This window comes from Erpetoichthys calabaricus, chromosome 4 (assembly GCF_900747795.2).
Source record: "Erpetoichthys calabaricus chromosome 4, fErpCal1.3, whole genome shotgun sequence".
Taxonomy (NCBI): Eukaryota; Metazoa; Chordata; class Cladistia; order Polypteriformes; family Polypteridae; genus Erpetoichthys; species Erpetoichthys calabaricus.
In genome coordinates this window covers 55,406,674-55,429,945 of record NC_041397.2, presented here as the reverse complement: position 1 = coordinate 55,429,945, position 23,272 = coordinate 55,406,674, and the positions used below count along the sequence as shown (strand labels likewise).

Below are 23,272 nucleotides of genomic sequence, written 5' to 3'. Positions count from 1 at the left end.
TCTGAGGCTGTGGCTGTTAATAGAAGATATCATATAATGACATGGCTATTGTCATGCAATGTTAAAAATTCCTACTTATTTACATATTTATTTCCTGACCCAATCAGTCATTTCAACAGTTCATGTTTTTGATCAGGAACAAACATGTAAACATTGCCAGGTTTGCTGCTAAGTTGATATTCCATAAGCAAAGGTCTGTTTAAGACAAAAGAAAAAGGAGTAAGTGAAATGTTACTCTTCTTTTTCTTTTTGGGTTAATTTGAAATATTTTAATGGTGCTGATCAATTTAAATGTACATTTTGTGGATTTTGTTTTGCCAACTCCAAAACCTAGTGGCACATGAGACCATAGCCCTAAGTTCATTGAGTTTGTAGTTTTAAACATATAATTGTACAATTCACTTCTGAATTATAACTTGGTTTTTGATACAGATTTTAGTATATCAAAATATGCAAAGTAAATATATTATTAACTTAATGTATGCACCTTTAAGAAAATCCCAGAGTCACCAGACACACGTTTTTCAGAATGTGGGAGGAAAACTACAGTACCTACAGAAAAACCCACAAACATGGAGAGACCTAATTATAGTAAATAATCAAAAATATTTATTTAGTTAAAAAAATTGTAAGTAGTACAATATATATTTAAAATAATAAGATTAATTTTGAAATATTTCATATTTATTTATTTAAAAAACAAACATAAGTACAGTAATACAAATATAAGTTTTATTCTATACTCTAACCATTTGAGTTAGACGACATAATTCTGAATCCAGGAAGCAAACTTTGATACTCTTGTATACACACCAGGAAGATTAGGTCTTCCACAACCTACACCCCAACTAACAATGCCTATTAAAAACCACTTTCCACCACTTTTCTCTGGACATGATAGTGGACCTCCAGAGTCACCCTGTGAAAAAGAGAAACATTAAAAAATAATCAGTCATTTAAAGTACAGTTTCAGATTAAACATTTTATATTTTATTGCAGCAATTGTCATTTTTGGAAAATAAATACTGTTGGTATGTAACTATTGAGCCCTGACTTTTAAGTTGTTTCTTATATATCCTCTTGGGTACCAATAAAATTTTAACAATGCCTGCAGCAATCAAATCATCAAGTTCAATTAAGATGGCAAAAACATTTACTGGTGTATTGATTGCTTCAAGCTAAAATCTTGCATACACAATTAGGGCAACATTTTTTTTTAAAACCAGTAGCCTCTCCATGATCAGCCACATTTTTGGGGCATGCTCAGCTATTATTGCAAATGTTTTTCCTTCATTTCATCAGTGCTGTGTTCCTATATATTGGTGTAAAGAATGGTGTTCAGCAGCCTGCAGTCAGCACACATCTTAATTAAATATCCACATAAGAAAGGTGCTTTTCCCACAAGACTCATGCGGTTTGCTCAATTTATACAGGTATGGAATGGCAGCTGGAACTGAGGGAGTCTGCAGCATGGACTTAGTTAGCGTTATGGCTTTAACTATGCCTGAAGGGCTGACTGAGTGTATTGCGCCCAGGACTTAGTTGGGGTTTATGGTTTTAGCCATGGCTGAACAGGTGCTGTGTTGCTACTGACCTTGGGACTGATAATTAACAGATTCATATAAGTGCCCCCCATTTAGCCTTCCCACTAAAGTAATAAAATTTAATTCCTTCCCAGTTTTTACATAATAGTTTATTCTAAAAAATTGTTGGATTTTTAATTCATTTTTAGCAACCAACCTGGGAAATCAGTGCATGTTTCACCCCGACCTTAGTCTCCCATTGTAAGCCCTAATGCTGACCAAGGGTTTATGCACATTAATCATAATAAAATCATAAAAAATCAGCAGTAACAGTAAGCTATAGCAACTCCCTCACACCACCCTCCCAAAGTTACTCTGGAAAAAGGATCCCTTAAGAACTGAGAGTTATTGATGCCAATGTAGACTGTTGAGAGAGGTTGCAGCTAACCCGATCCCCACCAAATGCACAACAGCTTGACCCTTCACCTATATAGGAGCCAGATGATCCATTGATACATGCAACCAAAAGTTCAAGTAAGACTAGATTAAAGAAAGAGGATTTCCAGAAGCTTAAACAGAGAGAAAGAGAGTCAGGCGATTTCCTGAAAGAGACTACAATGAACTTTACAGTAATGGTATCCAGATCAAATAGCCTCTGCTAAATAATAGAGTACATGAAATTAGAAGCATCAATCTAGAAAGCAAAGACAGGAGGACAATCCCAAAACATGTGGAAAAAGTGCTAGGGACATTTAAACGATACAAGTGGCAGATGGGATACATGGCCAAATACATAGCATAAAGTTTATGTGGGGTAAGGTACAGGCAGTTTATATTAAGCTGTGTTTGCTGAGAATTTGGGTTTTTAGAAAATGCAGACATATTGTTAAGTATAGCTTTCCACAGAAGTTGAGATTGGAGGTGGTGGGAGAAGACTGCAAAGAAAGATAGAGGTCTAGCAGATGCAGTTACTGCCACTGACTTAAAGTTTGGAGATAACAAGCAAGAATAGTTATAAAGGACTGTCTTGGTTTGAAAGAAGAAAGAAGGAGGAACAGAAAACCTGGACCTCAGTAACTGGAATGTTCCTAGTCCAGATTCATGATAGAGTCTTGATGCCTTGACTAGCCCTTGGCTGAAAAATATGGGTTTATCACCAATACAAAGAAAAAGATTCTGAAAGATGAGGGTATGAATGTGCCATATTGAAGAATTGCCCATTTTTCTCAGGTTTTCCAATTGTCATACGCCAGGCTACAGATTTTAATTGCACTATTCTCTGGATCTCTTTTCGGCTCTGTCTTTAGTCCAAAATAGACATCAACTTTATATAGCCAATGTGTAGCTAAAGCTAGGTATATAAATATTTAGGAAAATTTTAGCAGTCATTGTAGGCTGTATGTAGTATGTTTTGAATAAAGATAAAGCTGTTCGCTTTAAAAGGTGAAGGATCAGACACCCCTTTTTAGATCATAAAGTTTTTTGATTTCACTTTTTATTCACTTGTATTCATAAGAACTTGTAGCTTATACATTTTTTTAATTACATGGACAAGAATGATTTTTTTTAATGTAATGTTTGTTTTTTACATTGAATAGACCTCAAATTTTGCATTGGCACAATATAAACACACACCACATTTTTCTTAACATTATCCAACAGTTATTGAACACTCCCTATTTCTCTCTTTCTATCATAAACTTGAAATCATAGGTTTTTCAGTAGATTACTGCTCTGTCATTGTTCTGGATGTTTCCTTTTTTAGGCTTGACTATTGCAGTTCTGTTGTAGCTGGGCATCCAGCAAGTACAGTCTGTCTCCAATTCATTAAGAATGCTCTAGTATTTGTTATTTTAACTACACTACTAACCTGCTTCACTGTCTCCCTGGGCTTCCAGTTACTGATAGGATGCACATCAAACTTCTTTTACTGACCAACAAATGCCTGAATGTCTCTGCCTTCTACTACCTCCAGTGTCTGACCATTCTATTTGTTCATCCAAGGAGGTGCCATTCTTTGTTGGTCTGCCTAATAATTGTGTCTAAACTTTCTGGATATGATAAAATGTACTCAGTTTCTAAACCTGTAATGCCAAGGTGTGCAACAAAACTTCCCATTACCATTATATCGCCTCTTAGTCTGTTGATGTTCAGATGTTCCTTCAACACACACACACAGAACATTTTAGATTTGCTTAACTTTTTAATGATTTCTGTCTTCTCTTGTATAGTTGCAACTGTATTGATCCTTTCAACCATCAATTAACTGCACTGTTGTTACATTTTTACGTTACAGTAACTGTAGTATTAAGTTTCTTGAGCTCTTCTTCTTCTTAAAATTATATTCTCCATTGCATTTTACATTTGTGGTTTCCTGACCAACAGTGAAACATATAGCATGTACATAGATTTTCTTTTTATTGTAAATCATTTTGGTTAAAGTGATGTGCCAGAAAATACATAATAATGCTTTTTCTATATGTTTTGAGTTCAATTAAGGTTCATAAGGCATTGGTCAAAAAGAAGTAATCAAACATTGACAAAGACCCAGATGATCACAGGATGCATTCATACATACTCACACTCTCACAATCAACCTAGCCTAGCCTTTGCCACATAATAGAAACATATGAGTACCAGGAGAGAAAACCCACACAAACACAGAAAGAATGTACAAACCTCACACAGATAGTGACAGGGTCAGATTCTACCCTAGTCTCCTGAAACTGGGTGGTAACAGTATTTATATGCTAAATAAAGAATAATTATAATAAGAGTAACAGTTATTGAAAAATCTAGTATTGTTCTTCTTAATTTTATCTTACAACATTTGTAATAGTGGTGCTACATTAGTAGCAAAACTGACTCACATCTAAATCTCAAGCACTTAGGCCTACAGTCATACTACATTATTCATTGAACAAGTACCTAAATGCAGAAAATGAAAAACCAAAATAAACAGGATAGCAGAAAAGGCTTTAACAGTTGTAAATTTTGCAAAATCATAGAGTATAGACTAAGCAGGTTTTTCTCAGCTTTTTGTTTGGTTAACTGTCATAGCTAAGTTCTGTTCCACATGTAGGTGTGCAGTTTATCTTTTATCTATAAAAGTTTTGAAAGATATTTTTTAGCTTAGAAATCACGTTTTTGTTTTTCTGTTAATGGAGAAATACAGACTTGCAGAATATTTCTGAATGCAACAAAGCTATTTATGTTTTGTGGCTGCCTTTTTTTGATAAACTAAACTTAACCTACCACCTCAAATGAAATATTGTTGTTGTAAAAGACAATAAACTGTTATTCTAAAGAAACAGTTTGGGAAATAAATTTTAAAAGGTTTGAAACAAGATGTATAAGTATTATTTTCAATGCAACACTGGAAACCTTTCAAAGGTTCAGAATACTTCTGAAGGTCGCTGTTGGAGGTTTAAATGCTGAATTTTTAAATTGAAAGTCTAAACCATATGTAAAAAAACATACCCGACATGCATCTTTTTTTCCTGAAGCCACTCCAGCACAAATCATACGTGAGGATAGTGGACCATACCTCATTCGACATACTGTCTGGCTAACAATTTCCACTTCAGCCTCTTGTAGTATTGATGGGCTTTCACTATCTGTTGGTAAACCAAGAGGTTTATCGTGAGGTTACGGTAGTTCTTGCAGTATGTGATCAAATTATATCATGTTAAAATGAAAGCTTCACTTAATATACTGTGTTCAGCTATATAAATAAACTTTTCTTTAACTACTGGTGACTTTCTTTTTATCTATCCATCCATCCATCCATCCTCTTCCGCTTATCCGAGGTTGGGTCGCGGGGGCAGCAGCTTGAGCAGAGATGCCCAGACTTCCATCTCCCCGGCCACTTCTTCTAGCTCTTCCGGGGGAATCCTAAGGCGTTCCCAGGCCAGCCAGGAGACATAGTCCCTCCAGCGTGTCCTGGGTCTTCCCTGGGGCCTCCTCCCGGTTGGACGTGCCCGGAACACCTCACCAGGGAGGCATCCAGGAGGCATCCTAATCAGATGCCCGAGCCACCTCATCTGACTCCTCTCGATGCAGAGGAGCAGCGGCTCTACTCTGAGCCCTCCCGGATGATTGAGCTTCTCACCCTGTCTTTAAGGGAGAGCCCAGACACCCTGCGGAGAAAACTCATTTCAGCCGCTTGTATTCGCGATCTCGTTCTTTCGGTCACTACCCATAACTCATGACCATAGGTGAGGGTAGGAGCATAGATCGACTGGTAAATTGAGAGCTTTGCCTTATGGCTCAGCTCCTTTTTCACCACGACAGATCGATGCAGAGCCCGCATCACTGTGGACGCCGCACCGATCCGCCTGTCGATCTCACACTCCATTCTTCCCTCACTCGTGAACAAGACCCCGAGATACTTGAACTCCTCCACTTGGGGCAGGATCTCGCTCCCAACCCTGAGAGGGCACTCCACCCTTTTCCTGCTGAGGACCATGGTCTCGGATTTGGAGGTGCTGATTCCCATCCCAGCCGCTTCACACTCAGCTGCGAACCAATCCAGAGAGAGCTGAAGATCACGGCCTGATGAAGCAAACAGGACAACATCATCTGCAAAAAGCAGTGACCCAATCCTGAGTCCACCAAGCCGGACCCCCTCAACACCCTGGCTGCGCCTAGAAATTCTGTCCATAAAAGTTATGAACAGAATCTGTGACAAAGGGCAGCCCTGGCGGAGTCCAACTCTCACTGGAAACGGGTTCGACTTACTGCCGGCAATGCGGACCAAGCTCTGACACCGATCGTACAGGGACCGAACAGCTCTTATCAGGGGGTCCGGTACCCCATACTCCCGGAGCACCCCTCCACAGGATTCCCCGAGGGACACGGTCGGACGCCTTTTCCAAGTCCACAAAACACATGTAGACTGGTTGGGCGAACTCCCATGCACCCTCCAGGACCCTGCTAAGGGTGTAGAGCTGGTCCACTGTTCCGCGACCAGGACGAAAACCACACTGATCCTCCTGAATCCGAGGTTCGACTATCCGACGGACCCTCCTCTCCAGAACCACTGAATAGACTTTTCCAGGGAGGCTGAGGAGTGTGATCCCTCTGTAGTTGGAACACACCCTCCGGTCCCCCTTCTTAAAGAGGGGGACCACCACTCCAGTCTGCCAATCCAGAGGCACTGTCCCTGATGTCCATGCGATGTTGCAGAGACGTGTCAACCAAGACAGCCCTATAACATCCAGAGCCTTGAGGAACTCCGGGCGTATCTCATCCACCCCCGGGGCCCTGCCACCAAGGAGTTTTTTGACCACCTCGGTGACCTCAGTCCCAGAGATGGGGGAGCCCACCTCCAAGTCCCCAGGCTCTGCTTCCTCATTGGAAGGCATGTTAGTGGGATTGAGGAGGTCTTCGAAGTACTCCCCCCACCGACCCACAATGTCCCGAGTTGAGGTCAGCAGCGCACCATCCCCACCATACACAGTGTTGACACTGCACTGCTTCCCCCTCCTGAGACGCCGGACGGTGGACCAGAATCTCCTCGAAGCCGTCCGAAAGTCGTTCTCCATGGCCTCCCCAAACTCCTCCCATGCCCGAGTTTTTGCCTCAGCAACCACCGAAGCCGCATTTCGCTTGGCCTGCCGGTACCTATCAGCTGCCTCCAGAGTCCCACAGGACAAAAGGGACCGGTAGGACTCCTTCTTCAGCTTGACGGCATCCCTCACCGCTGGTGTCCACCAACAGGTTCGGGGATTGCCGCCACGACAGGCACCAACTACCTTACGGCCACAGCTCCGGTCAGCCGCCTCAACAATAGAGGCATGGAACATGGCCCATTCAGATTCAATGTCCCCCACCTCCCTCGGGACATGGTCGAAGTTCTGCCGGAGGTGGGAGTTGAAGCTACTTCTGACAGATGTTCCCAGCAGACCCTCACAACACGTTTGGGCCTACCAGGCCTGACCGGCATCCTCCCCCACCATCGGAGCCAACTCACCACCAGGTGGTGATAGTTGACAGCTCCGCCCCTCTCTTCACCCGAGTGTCCAAGACATGTGGCCGCAAGTCCGACAACACAACCACAAAGTCGATCATCGAACTGAGGTCTAGGGTGTCCTGGTGCCAAGTGCACATATGAACACCCCTATGCTTGAACATGGTGTTCGTTATGGACAATCCATGACGAGCACAGAAGTCCAATGACAAAACACCACTCGGGTTCAGATCGGGGAGGCCATTCCTCCCAATCACGCCCTTCCAGGTCTCACTGTCATTGCCCACGTGAGCATTGAAGTCTCCCAGCAGTACGAGGGAGTCCCCAAAAGGTGTGCCCTCCAGCGACTACAAAAAGGGTGGGTACTCTGAACTGCTGTTCGGTGCATACGCACAAACAACAGAGGAGGGAGGCTACCCTCTCGTACACCGGGGTAAACCCCAATGTACAGGCTCCAAGTCGGGGGGCAATAAGTATGCCCACACCCGCTCGGTGCCTCTCACCGGGGGCAACTCCAGAGTGGTAGAGAGTCCAGCCCCTCCCAAGGAGATTGGTTCCAGAGTCCAAGCTGTGCGTCAAGGTGAGCCCGACTATATCTAGCCGGAACCACTCGACCTCGCGCACTAGCTCAGGCTCCTTCCCCTTCAGAGAGGTGACATTCCACGTCCCAAGAGCCAGCTTCTTTAGCCGAGGATCGGACCACCAAGGTCCCCGCCTTCGGCCACTACCCAACTCACACTGCACCTGACCTCCTTGGCCCTTTTTATCTAATTGCTCTGAATTAAGATAGAATGAATTGAGTAAAATGTTTTTGATATTAAGTATAGCATATTAACACAATTTTAACCATATGTATGTTATTTTAACTTTCACGTCAATCAAATAAAAAGGGAATAATAAATTATATTATTGAACTGAATTTCAATACTTAATGTTTTAAAACAAAGGAAATTTTATTATTTTTCAATTCTGACTTAGTCTGATAACTGGTAATAATAGTATTAAAATTAATGTGGCAGCTATTACTCATTAATATATACTGTATATTGTGTACTGTAGTACACATGAGTTATTAAATATTTTTTAAAGTTTTCTTATTTAAAATTGTATTTCATAGAAAATAGAAATTCTGGAATGTCACTACTCACCTCCTTCTGACTTCTTTCCCCAGCCTGTCACCCAGCACTTGTCCCCAGACTGCACTGATTGAATAATAGATGGGATACAAATTGGCTGTATCACTGAACTGAGGGACTTAGGCCATGTGTTTTTCAGCTGTAGCAGCGCAATATCATAGTCAAAGCTTCTAGAATTGTAGTATTCATGAACAACAATCCTGCGTATCTCTGAAAAAAATTTTGGATTTCCTTGAACTCGCATTCCAAGATATGCTAGCCAAGGCCGAGGATCAGACAACCTGATGAAAATAAATGCGTACATAAAATAAATAAACTAATAATTTTAACACAAAAAATAAATTCACCATTCATTGATTTTTTTAGTCCATAGATCTTGCTAGTAACCAAATACTGTACATGCTCTCAATATATATTTCCTTTACCAAAAAATGTTATAAACTTTAAAAAACATTTATTTTTCAAACACATTTATTTCAATACAGGGTTGCATTTAGCTTGGGCCTACACTGGCTGCATTATCAAGGCAGGATCCAAACCTTTCACCATACACACTGTGGCACGCGGCTGGGGGTGGCACCCAGCCGGGACGCCCAGGAAGACAGCAGGAGGGCTCATTCCTCCTCCAGACCGCCAGGGGGCGTCCCCCTGCCTGAAGGGCCCGGACCCCCAGCACCTCCGCCACACCAGGAAGTGCTGGGGGGGAGGAAGACTGAGGACACCCGGAGGGCTTCCGGGAGCACAGCCGGCACTTCCGCCACACAGGGGAGTGTCCGCAGAGAAGTGTCGGGAAAGCACCTGGAGCCCATCCGGGCATGTATAAAAGGGGCCGCCTCCCTCAAACGATGACTGGAGTCGGGCGAGGAGTGGACAAGGTTCTGAGTGAAGGAGAGTGGAGGTGGCCTGAAGGAAGCAGGCACTGGAAGAGAGGCCTGGACTTTGGGAAGATTGGTGCTGGAGGCACTGGGGTTGTGCACTTATGGACCTTGTAAATATGGGAAATAAACGTGTGGTGGACTTTAAAATGGTGTCCATCTGTCTGCGTCCGGGCTACTTCCCACAACACTTACAAATATTCCTACAGTATCTTGTAGCATAGCCACATAAAAATATATTTTATCCGACCCTTACTTTATTGTCTTTCTCATTGTCCTGTATATGTATTATTTTATTTTTGAACATATGTCTCAAATGTATTTTTTCCATTAGAAGGAAAACTGCGCAGTAAAAAAAGCATTTAATAATACTGAGACCTTTGAACTACTGGGGCCAAAGTAGTTCGTTTTGCAATCACAACTCTATTATGAAGATGGTGTTAATTTTACACAGGATTAAAACATGTAGAGAAGGAAGAGAAGTACGAGACTGCTGTTATAAAAACAAATTAAAAATCTATCTTTGCTTGTTTTATGGGAAAAGTATTTTTTTTTATTTGTATTGTATTATTGAACTGTTTATTGTTGCTGTTCTTTATTAGTCTCATAATCATTTAGATAATACAGTTTCAGTTTAAGCAAAAGATTAAGAGGAGACATAATTGATGTGTTTAAAATTATGAAGGATATTACAACAGTGGTTTGAGAATGTTATTTTAAAATGAATCAAGAACACAGGGACACAGTTGGAAACTTGTTAAGGGTAATTTTTGCATAAACATTGGGAAATTTTTCATTACACAGAGAACTACAGACACATAGAATAAGCTACCAAGTAGTGTAGTAGACAGTAGGACTTTAGAGAACCTCAAAAACTAGACTTGATGTTATTTTAGAAGAATGAAGTGTCTAGGATTGGTGAACTTTGTTGGGCTGAATGGCCTGTTCTTGTCTACATTGTTCTAGTGTTCTAATACAACTAGGGGATTATGTATAGGCTTTAAGGAACTGTTGAAATTGTTATGGTTAAATGCTTACTGTTGCATGTGTATTGTTTTAAACAATATACATGTTTTTTATGATTTCTTTGCCTTATTTAGTTAATAGATTTCTTGTGGAGCATTACTCAAACATTGAAAGCAAAAACAGTATAGGAACTTAATACATTTTTATATAAGTTTAAAAAGTATCCCTACTGTATAAATCCTTTCAATGGGAGAAAATTGGGAGACAGTTTGTTACACACCATAAAGTGCCAGTTTGAAGTTGCCAATCAAATTCTGCATGTCTTTGAAAAGTGTCAGGAAATTAAAGTACACTCAGATAGGTCATACAGACACAGAAAGGACATACAGACTTAAGAAAGAAATGGCCTGGGATATAATTTAAAGCCAGGGGAAAGGCAGCAACATGAAACACTAGTGCTGCACAATGTCCTTCCTGCTCTACTTCCACATTTCAAAGCCACACAGTATTTGTAAAGCACACTGAAAATTCTGATTAAGCACAGTTGCAGAAGTAATTCTTGTGTGTTTTGGTCTGCCCTATGGTTTCCTAATGCCCTGTCCATGGTTGGTTACTGCTGGGTATTTTTCCTTTTTTCTTTTTATTTGTATCTCAGTCTTAAGAATGCCTTATTTTCTAAGTGTAATTTGGCCAATGTCTCCATTGAAATAAAACTGAAAAACTTTTTTTCAAAAGAAGTAAAAATTGTTGACTTGTAATTGCAAGTTTGAGGAATATATCAGAATCACTACTGAGTGCAAATGCTTCAAGCATCATGTGAATCTTGTATGCTGTCTTTGTAGAGACATGCCCACTGTCTGGTTTGAAAATCTGAGTTTGGGGGTCTGACCCATAGCTGTGTTTTTATTTTATTTTCTCAATATGTTTTGTTGTCATTCACCTAGAAAGAGTGAGGAGTGATTCTCTGTTATATTGCACTGAGAAAGGAGGCCTTTAAATGCAATGAAAAGAAATATATACCCTTCAGAATTGTTTCTATTCTCACATGGTAACCATGATAAAACTATACATGTAACAGTGAATATTTAAGTTGAGTCACAGTATTAACTGAATAATGTGTACTATATTTAGTTGTTGATAAAAAAGACAAATTTCTCCTTGGGGACAAATAAAGTTCTATCTATCTATCTATCTATCTATCTATCTATCTATCTATCTATCTATCTATCTATCTATCTATCTATCTATCTATCTATCTATCTGTCTGTCTGTCTGTCTGTCTGTCTGTCTGTCTGTCTGTCTGTCTGTCTGTCTGTCTATCTATCTATCTATCTATCTATCTATCTATCTATCTATCTATCTATCTATCTATCTATCTATCTATAAAACCTAACTGTTTGGATTAAACACCATTTGAATTTGAGTTCCCTAGTCACATTTAGCTGAATGAAAAAGTGTCACAATTAATCTATTTTGAACTAGTATTTGAATTCACGTTTCCTCGGTTAATGGTTAATCGATCTACGGTGCTTCTGTCAAACAAGTGAACAGAGCTTGGCTTTCAGATTTATTATAAGGCAAATATTGAAAGTATTGGTAGTGAATTAACTTATGAATGGTGAATAAATTAAATGTATATGTTCAATCGGATTGGCCTAGTAGAATTAAATTATTTATAAAAAACATTGTGCTATTGTATTATCTTAACATCATTGAACTCTGTGAATTCTATACCAGCGTTTTCTTTGGTAGCTTAAAGTGTTATTTTGACCTTCCGTTAGTTTCTGCAGTGTTTTACTAATCTTGTTTTTCTATTAGGTTCAAAATGTTCCTTTGCTATTCTGTTTAATCTTTAAATAATAGTGTCATAACACCTCTTGCTTATTGTTAATCTGAAGACCATATATTACCACAACTTAGAGTTGTGCCCAGTATGCCATGTTGTCAGACTCATCTAACTCATGTGGAGAGGTTCAAGAATGCAATACCACTCCAGGATGAGAGGGGGTGCAGTCAATAACAATCTTGTCTTTTCCCTCCACAACTCAGAGGTGTATTATATTCTATACTGTGTGCATATAGGTATGTGTGTATGTGTAGCAAATAATATAAAAATATAATTTGCATAGTGTTATGGAGTGATCATTAATCTTTTGTTGATAAAACAAAATAAAATAGTAACTTTATTTATTTTTGTTCTTTCTACGTCTTCTACCACCAGGAGTCTTTAACTGGCAGTGCATGAAATAATAGAAAATAATTATATTAAATCTTTTCAAAAAACATTTTTGTGTTAAGAAAAATGATAGAATAATGCACACTTAAATCTTACTTCTCAGTGCCAAAGCAGTGGGCTGCAGACAGAAGCCATTCTTTACTGATGACTGATGCTCCACAGTATAGAGTTCCTGAAAAATGAAGGCTGACCTGCCAGGGCCACTCTGCATCGTCTGCATTGGCACCACCAACAATGCGGCTCTTCCCTTGTGATTTACTGCCACAGCCTGAAACAAAAAGTTTCATCTAAAGTTTCCCTTCTTAAGGTAATTTACTCCTTTCAAAAACATATTGCTTCATTTCACATTTGCATACATTTCATTTAATGGTTATTAAAATAACAAAGACATCTATGTTAAGCAATAAAGGCCATATATATATATACAGTGGTGTGAAAAACTATTTGCCCCCTTCCTGATTTCTTAATTCTTTTGCATGTTTGTCACACAAAATGTTTCTGATCATCAAACACATTTAACCATTAGTCAAATATAACACAAGTAAACACAAAATGCAGTTTTTAAATGATGGTGTTTATTATTTAGGGAGAAAAAAAATCCAAACCTACATGGCCCTGTGTGAAAAAGTAATTGCCCCCTTGTTAAAAAATAACCTAACTGTGGTGTATCACACCTGAGTTCAATTTCCGTAGCCACCCCCAGGCCTGATTACTGCCACACCTGTTTCAATCAAGAAATCACTTAAATAGGAGCTGCCTGACACAGAGAAGTAGACCAAAAGCACCTCAAAAGCTAGATATCATGCCAAGATCCAAAGAAATTCAGGAACAAATGAGAACAGAAGTAATTGAGATCTATCAGTCTGGTAAAGGTTATAAAGCCATTTCTAAAGCTTTGGGACTCCAGCGAACCACAGTGAGAGCCATTATCCACAAATGGCAAAAACATGGAACAGTGGTGAACCTTCCCAGGAGTGGCCGGCCGACCAAAATTACCCCAAGAGCGCAGAGACGACTCATCCGAGAGGTCACAAAAGACCCCAGGACAACGTCTAAAGAACTGCAGGCCTCACTTGCCTCAATTAAGGTCAGTGTTCACGACTCCACCATAAGAAAGAGACTGGGCAAAAACGGCCTGCATGGCAGATTTCCAAGACGCAAACCACTGTTAAGCAAAAAGAACATTAGGGCTCATCTCAGTTTTGCTAAGAAACATCTCAATGATTGCCAAGACTTTTGGGAAAATACCTTGTGGACTGATGAGTCAAAAGTTGAACTTTTTGGAAGGCAAATGTCCCGTTACATCTGGCGTAAAAGGAACACAGCATTTCAGAAAAAGAACATCATACCAACAGTAAAATATGGTGGTGGTAGTGTGATGGTCTGGGGTTGTTTTGCTGCTTCAGGACCTGGAAGGCTTGCTGTGATAGATGGAACCATGAATTCTACTGTCTACCAAAAAATCCTGAAGGAGAATGTCCGGCCATCTGCTCGTCAACTCAAGCTGAAGCGATCTTGGGTGCTGAAACAGGACAATGACCCAAAACACACCAGCAAATCCACCTCTGAATGGCTGAAGAAAAACAAAATGAAGACTTTGGAGTGGCCTAGTCAAAGTCCTGACCTGAATCCAATTGAGATGCTATGGCATGACCTTAAAAAGGCGGTTCATGCTAGAAAACCCTCAAATAAAGCTGAATTACAACAATTTTGCAAAGATGAGTGGGCCAAAATTCCTCCAGAGCGCTGTAATAGACTCATTGCAAGTTATCGCAAACGCTTGATTGCAGTTATTGCTGCTAAGGGTGGCCCAACCAGTTATTAGGTTCAGGGGGCAATTACTTTTTCACACAGGGCCATGTAGGTTTGGATTTTTTTTTCTCCCTAAATAATAAAAACCACCATTTACAAACTGCATTTTGTGTTTACTTGTGTTATATTTGACTAATGGTTAAATGTGTTTGATGATCAGAAACATTTTGTGTGACAAACATGCAAAAGAATAAGAAATCAGGAAGGGGGCAAATAGTTTTTCACACCACTGTATATATATATATATACAGTATATATATATATATATATATATATATATATATATATATATATATATATATATATATATTATGGGAAACAGCCCGAACACAGACAGGTAGACATGGTTTTAAATGCTCCAGACACGTTTATTTACAACTATGTACAATAAGTGAAGCACACAACCCAGTGCTGCAGCACCAATCACCCCAAAGTCCAGGCCTCTCAAGCACAATGCCTTCTTCACCGCCTCCACTCCTCCGAGCTCCTTCCTTCTTCCACCCGACTCCAGCCATCGAATGGAGGGAGGCGGCCCCTTTTAAGCTCACCTGGATGTGCTCCAGATGCCTCCCGATTAGCTTCTGCCAGCCCTTCCTGGTGTGGAGGAAGTACTGGCTGCGCACCCGGAAGCACTCTGGGTGTCCCTGGTCTTCTTCCCCCCAGCACTTCTGGGTGTGGCGGAAGTGCTGAGGGCCAGGGCTCCATAGGCATCGGGGCGCCCCCTGGCGGCGACCACGGGACCCATATAGGGTTGAGCTTCTAAGCTCTGTTCCTGTGGTCCCCAAAGCCACCAGGGCAGTCGCCCCCTCATGGTCTGGAGGAGGCATAAGCCCTCCTCCGGTCCTTCTGGGCGTCCCGGCTGGGTACCACCCCCAGCTGCTTGCCACAATATATATATATATATATATATATATATAGAGAGAGAGAGAGAGAGAGAGAGAGAGAGAGAGTCACACTTGTGCAATTGGGAGACAACTTGAGGGCTCATCTATTTGTAATTCCACCCATAAGCAAGGATTGGCACTGCCACCTAATGCTTCTCCTCTTTTTGTTCCTATAGCTCGGATAATCTCCAGTCTTTCTGGTGCCACTTTTGGGTTGTTGAAATAAGTCCACCAACATAGTTTTTGTTTTTAAACATTTCTTTTAAACTTGTTTTTTGAGGTAGTGATAAGCAAGTAAAGTTAACGATTTCATACAAGATGCAGTTCTGTGAAAAATTTGAATCCCTGTCTACTACTTCTTACCTCTTTAATGCTGAATTATTGGCAATTTCTATGTGGAATTTAAATGTTCAGCATGTGTCTCCATGTGTTTTTCTCTGGGTATTCTGATTTTCTCCTCACACATGAAAAAGACATGCATGTTAGGCAAATTGGTGACTGTATATTGACCCTGTAGAGTATGTGCGAGTATATTAATAAGTTTCCCTTGTGATGTACTGATAAGTCATCCAACCAATTTAATGCCTTGTGCCTGATTCTGCTCTCATTGAATCTGTCTCCCAAGGCCCTTACCTGGATTAGGAAGATTCAGCAAAGGATAGATGCATGGAGGTTACCAAATCTTTAACTAATGCCTAAAAGTAGATGAAAATGCGCCTGACAGAATAAATAAAACTCAATTCAGATACTTATTTTTTATTAAGGAGAATTTCACAATAACCTATTCTCCATGAGAAAATGTGATTGCCCACTTTGGACTCAACAACACTTTCTTTAGCAGTAATAACTGTTGTTTACTGAAGTTATTATTGATAAGACTCATAGTGCTGTGGACACCTATAGGTGTGTGTAAGTTCATTAACCTTTACAATTTTTTAAGCGTACACTACATGTTTCAGGTCTTTGGTGTGATTTCTGAATGGTGTTTAGGTCTGGACTTTGACTAAGAAATTCCAAATCTTTCAACCCTCGCAAACATATCTAGTTTTTAATATCTGGAAAAGCGTTGGGATTAAATTGCTCAGAGATCTTTACATAGACAATATCTTTGTATCCTTTGAACAATTACATTCCAAATTCAACCTTCCAGCTACACATTTCTTTCACTATCTTCAAATTAGAAACTTTGTTAAACAGAACCTGCCCAATTTTCCTCACCTCGTACCCTCCACCATGCTGGAAAAAATACTGCTCAATTTCGAGGACTTAGACACCATTTCTGCAATATATAAATTTTTATTAGAGTCCCTTCCTTTCAAAGATTCAAGAGGACAATGGGAAAAAGATCTCTTAATTAATATATCAGAAAAGGAGTGGAAGGTAGCAATGCAGAGAATCCACTTGAGTTCCATATGCGCAAAGCATAGAATTATTCAACTCAAAATTATATATCGAGCACATCTGTCTCACTTAAAACTGTCCAAAATATTTCCAGGGCAAGATCCAACCTGCGAACGCTGCAACCAAGCTCCTGCCTCACTGGGTCACATGTTTTGGGCATGCACCAAATTAACATCATTTTGGACCAAAATTTTTAAGAGCCTTTCAGACAGCCTTGGTGTCACAATCTCTCCTAACCCATTAATAGCTGTGTTTGGTGTTCTTCCAGGTGGATTTGAAGTGGAGAAGGACAAACAAACTGTGATTGCATTCACTACACTTTTGGCACACAGACTTATTTTGTTAAATTGGAAGAATCCTAACTCTCCTCTAATAAGTCAGTGGGTAACCAATGTTTTATCCATCCATCCATCCATTTTCCAACCCGCTGAATCCGAACACAGGGTCACGGGGGTCTGCTGGAGCCAAACCCAGCCAACACAGGGCACAAGGCAGGGAACCAATCCTGGGCAGGGTGCCAACCCACCGCAGACCAATGTTTTATATTATTTGAAATTGGAAAAAATCTATTTCTCAGTTAGAGGATCTGTACAGAACTTTTTCAAAACCTGGCAGGATCTAATCAATAATATTTTAGAATAAGAATTATCTCCGCATTTCTTTTTCTTCTCCATTTATCTTTATTGCCCTATTAAACTCAACAATTTAGGTATGTTTACAAGCTTTAAGTATTACTCCTTTGGCCATGCTCTCCTTCAAGGGATAGGGTTTGATTTGTTTTCAATCCTATTTTTTGTAAAAATTGATGTATTTGTATGGAATTATTACAATAAAATTAATTTAAAAAAATAAAAATAAATTCCAAATGTTCAGATGTTATTTTTTTAACCTGTTGTGCTGAATGAGACATGCTTATGGCGTGATGTTTTCCTGAAGAATTCTATGATCAAAACCGATGGTTTCCTTAGTGGTGCTAAGCTGATCATTTTTTTGATGCAATACAATCCTGAACGATTTCATTATCATCGCCATGCTTAACATTTGAAATGAAGTATTTATGCAATGTTAGATTTCTCCATATACGCTGATAACAGTCGCCAGACTACAAATTTCCACTTTTAAGGTATCTGTCAACAGAATTTTGTTCTAGGGATCTTGAGGATGATGCATGTGAATTTTGGCAAGCTTTAGGTAAACATCCAGATTCAAATTGGCGAGAAGTGGTTTCCGTCTCCATAATCTGACTAAGATTCCATTTTTATCCAGTATCCTTCCATTAGGCAAGAGCAGACTGTAATTCAAAAGACATTAGTCTATTAAACATTCAATAACACCTTTATGCTTTGTTTGTGGAGCACTTTTGGTGGATCCATCATTGCAAAATTTCTATCCAAAATTTATTTTGTGTGAATTTCATAATTCTAACTGTGGTTCACTGGGGTTCTATAACCTTAGAAATGGCTTTTTAAGCTTATACAGAAATTTCTTAGCAATTTGTGCCCATAGAATTACTAAGTTAATTTTGATGTTTAAGGGCAAAAAGTAGATTTATATTGAGAGAGCAGATTTTACCTAAATTAACTTTAACCAAAATATTAAAATAGCAGAATCTAAATATTCCTTTAATTTGGGTGAGTTTACTACACAAGTCATAACTTTTCACACCTTAAATTTACACATTTGGTTACATTTTACAGCAAACAAATGAAGTACTAGAGTGTTTTACCGTGTTAGCCATTATGGATGTAATGAGATGTTAAGCAAAATAACACCTTTTATTTCCTAACTAGAAAGATTACAATATGCAAGCTTTTGAGGCAACTCAGGCCCTTTCTTCAGGCAAGATGTAATACAGAAACTGGAATTCCCTGTGCTTATATAGACACTAGGACTGATACAGCATTGGAAAACCTTTCAGTGAGACATCTTAAATGTAAAAAAATGAATAGACCTCTCCAGGCTAAAATTCATTTAGCAAGGGAGGAGAACAAAATATAGTCAAGATCTTTTGATAAGATAATTGTCTAACAAAGTCTTATGAAGTTTCCGATGAGTTTTTGAAAACAATGTGGATCCTTAGTCAGGTTGACATTGTACTATATTACATCATTTGTTTTACATGCTTAAAGGATGAGTTAGCTTCCAGATTTTTGCTTGTGTTTTTTGCACTTTTTACATGCAGTACACATTAATATATTTAATAAATAATTAATTTAGATCCACCCATCCATCTAAATTGTTGAACAGCATTAGTTAATAAATCTGTAAGAGTTATGTTTAATTTTTTTTTTAATGAGCACACATTATAATAGGGTGGCACAGTGGGTAGCGCTGCTGCCTCGCTGTTAGGAGACCTGGGTTCACTTCCCGGGGCCTCCCTGTGTGGAGTTTACATCTGAGTGGGTTTCCTCCGGGAATTCCGGTTTCCTCCCACAGTCCAAAGACATGCAGGTTAGGTGTACTGGCAATTCCAAATTGTCCCTAGTGTGTGCTTGGTGTGTGGGTGTGCGTGCACCCTGCGGTGGGCAGGCACCCTGCCCGGGGTTTGTTTCCTGCCTTGTGCCCTGTGTTGGCTGGGATTGGCTCCAGCAGACCCCCATGATCCTGTAGTTAGGAGATAGCGGGTTGGATGATGGATGGACACATTATAATATGGATTGGCACCCCTTCTGCGGTTTATACCCTGCCTTGTTCCAAATGCTGCTTGGTTAGAAGTCAGTCCTATGTCAGAGGGGGACATTTTTTGTACACTGGGTGAGGTGTGTCTAGGTCGCAGTAACACAAGGAGCTCAGAGTGTGGAAAAAAAGAATGATGAAGAGACGCTGACAGGGATTCAATGATTTGACAGAATTTCTGTTGGGAAACGAGTGTCCAGTAATCACAGAGCATCCATGGACAGCTGGACGATTAATTGTTGGGGTAACACAGTGCTCAAACTGGACTCTGCACCACTAAAAGTTCTGTCTTCCTCTTCATGTTTTTAATGGACTTTTAGAGTCCCTGATATTGTTACATTTTTATGTTCATTTATCTTTTTAATGTACTTTATTGTCTTGTGTAGTAGAAGTTACTGTTGCTTTTCCTAAAATTACTGTTGTGTCTTTCATTGTGTGTTTACTCAACACTCAATTTAAAGAAACCTACGAGCTATTATCGGTAAATTTCCAGAGTTCCCAGTCTCTTAATAAAACTGGGAGGCGTAGTTGAATATTTCAGCGGTGTTTAGGTTAGATTACCTGTAAGTGTGACCAGACACCTGTCACACCTATGTTACATTAAACTGAATAAAGAAGTTAAAAATTGATGAACTGTAGTACTTTAAACCTTCAGTGTATTTTTTATGTTATATTCATAACATAACTTTCTCAAGTCAACTGAATCCAATTCAAGGCTGTAGGAGGCCAGAGCCTATCCTGGAATCAAAGGCACAAGGCAAAAAAACAGCTGTGGACAGAGCGCCAGTCCATCACAGAGTGCTATTCCATTCATTTTCATGGTAATGACCTCATGTTTTTTATTTATACATTTCTTCATAAAGCGTTGTTTAAAATTTTTTTTGTAGTAATGGAAAATGCATTAAAATATACACTATCTCTATGCTGTAGCATTCTTTACAACAGATAAGTAGATTTTCCTGCTACACAATACCATTTTTCATTAATTCTAATCTTTTCTATAAAGTTTAAAGGGAGCCATGTCAAAATCATTACAAATAATTTTAGTTTCTGTGTTTTTTGCCTTACATAAAGAAGTCTTTCTCAAGTCTGAGAAGCAGAATTAGGGAAACTGACTAGCAGTGATTACAGCAGTTAACAGCTTAATGTTTCAGCAGTTTCTGCTCCAAAAATGCCAGGTATTTTTAAATGGAATGTCCATCTTGTTTTAAATGTGCTTTGAAGGGTGAAACTTAATGTATTGCATTTTTCTAAGCTTAATAATTGGAATTTAGTACATGCAGTATTACAATGCAGATGTCAAGATATTCCAGAGAATTTGAAAAAGAGTCTTGATTTTATAATTGAGAACAAGATTTAAATTGGATTACAAAGAATTTCAAAAACTCTTCATATGGTAATTTGGTAATATCATTTAAAAGGCTATACATTTAGATTAGATTAGCTTAGAAAATATAGTGTTTAGCACAGAATATTTAGTTCAAGACAGTATATCAGGTTAATTTCATGAAGTCTTTCTAAATGCATAATTAAGAAAATCTTAAAATAGTGTAGAAAAATAAAAATTAGAATGTTATTGGATACCTTATGTTTTCCTGAATATCCCACTGTTTTATCTGTCTAATTTAAAAATCAGTAATTTCTTTACATCATTTTTCTCCTTTTTTACTGTCCTCAAACCCAACTGCCTATCAACAGCTCTCATCAGAATAAAAACAACTCAACAATTATGGGTTTAGCCTAAGTTTTAAAATGTCTATAAATCCAACAGTTACTTTGGTAGTGTGCTACTTTGCCCCAAATTTCCAGATTATTTTCATAAACTTGTATTTGTATTTCATTGTATGAATCATTTCACTGTATAAATGTAACTTTTAAAGAATAATTTCCTTTCCTCCCACATTGCTTCTTCTACTACCTATTTTTTAGCTTGGAAATGACTTTAGTAAATTCTCTGGCCTTTCTTGAAAATATAGTAAATAATATGTTTTTATGCAAGAAATTCTGAAGGAGTACACAATATTATACATGGAATCATAGCTTCATTAAACTGTTTAAGATTTTTACCCCAAATATATGACATTTGTGTTAAATATAGAGATGAACAGTATGATCGTTGTATATTTAGAGGATCTTTAACAAGAAGTGAGGGGTTGTTCAACTATAGTAATTGAAAGACTTTAATGCATAAAACTGTTTGTAAATAACATTATTCACTTTTTTTGTGTTTTGTACCTCTTGATTCCTATCATTTCTGGAGAAAAAAATACTGATGTCACACTCTTGGGGTATTGGGGCATATTTCTTCATTTATTTTTTATTTTATTTTACCAACCTATAGATTCCAAAAAGGAGAAAATAAACTTACAGTTCCAGAAAAAATGTAACACAAATGTGGAGGAGCAAAAAAAAAGTAAGCTGCAAGAGATCTCAGGTGGTCAGCTGGTTCTCTCCCTACATCAATGCAGGGAAAAAGAGATTTTGTTGAATTTTTTGAACTATTACATGAATCAGGCAAAAACCTTTGCACCTGGATTTTATTGTTTATTGGGACTGTACCCTTTACCTAATGATGTGTTATATACTTTCCCACTAATTATACACTATGATTGAAGTATTTACTAGCTCTGACAACAGTGTTTCACCAAAGAAACATATTTTCATGAGAGGGTACTGCAAGGTAAGAGAAGTTCATTGTACTCACTTTGTATCTTTCAAGAATTCTCACACTTATATTTTTATAGATTATGTATCCATAAAAAGAGAAAAGTCAAGGTTTACAAAACAGTCTGAAAATTGTCCACTAAAAGAATCATGAGCATCAGTACATCCTTCTAATTCTGCTCAGCGAGAGGAAAGTGCAGTCAACTATTATCTGGTATGTGTCCTTGCTGCCATCCATTGGGTATGTAGGGACCACACAAGCCCTGCTCCCTTCTTCCACTGCCATCCCTTGGTGTCTGTAGGGTTTCTTGGAGCAGTTGCTTGCTCCTGCTCCCTGGTTGCTGAGCAGTAGTGACCTTACCCCCAGAGCACCACTGCTCCACACAGGGCATCGCCCCTAACCGCTTGCCTCCTCTCCACAGCACTGGCTCTGCCACAATCCTGCCACACTTTTTTTCCTTTCCTTTATAACCTCCAGAATCTATTTCCTTTTGTCTCTCAGGATCCTTTACACTTCTGTGGGTGAAGATACTTTAATTACAATCCCCAGAGCTCTAATGAGGAAAGTAGCTGAAATGAATGGGTTTGCACTTGAATGCAGCCAATTTCCCCATCAATGCCCTGAAACCACTCAGATTCACTACCACATGCACCTAAATGCCGCTGTCCCTTAATGCACAGTTTGTACCCAAAACTTGCACAATGCCATGGACCCCTAACACACATCACCCTATGACATAATCGTAGTTAAATTCTAAAACGAATACATTCAGTATTTAAGCTTCTATCCCAAGTAAAATTCTAACTTCTGTTATTTTGACTCAACAACAACAACATTTATTTATATAGCACATTTTCATACAAAAAAGTAGCTCAAAGTGCTTTACATAATGAAGAAAATAAAATAAAAATAAAAGATAAGATAAGAAATTAAAATAAGATAACATTAGTTAACATAGAAAAAGAGTAAGGTCCGATGGCCAGGGGGGACAGAAAAAACAAAAAAAAAAAAACTCCAGACGGCTACCAGACAGAAACCGTAATTTGTTTACACTTTGTATCATCTCACTTGCATTTCCAATTATGTTTGCTTCAGAAAATCATCCTCATTCAGAACCAAATTACAAC

The 23,272-nt window shown here is 38.9% G+C and overlaps 1 protein-coding gene across 1 annotated transcript in view; it reads right to left on the bottom strand.

Annotated features, from left to right (window-relative positions):
- Nucleotides 1–757: 757 nt before the first annotated feature.
- Nucleotides 758–23,272, bottom strand: part of tmprss7 (transmembrane serine protease 7) — a 73,714-nt gene continuing 51,199 nt past the window's right edge. The window contains exons 15-18 of the mRNA XM_051926590.1: nt 12,804–12,975; nt 8,643–8,911; nt 5,004–5,140; nt 758–919 (exon numbers count right to left, since the gene is read on the bottom strand). Of these exons, the coding sequence (XP_051782550.1) occupies nt 758–919; nt 5,004–5,140; nt 8,643–8,911; nt 12,804–12,975 (740 nt within the window). The remainder of the gene's footprint in view (nt 920–5,003; nt 5,141–8,642; nt 8,912–12,803; nt 12,976–23,272) is intronic.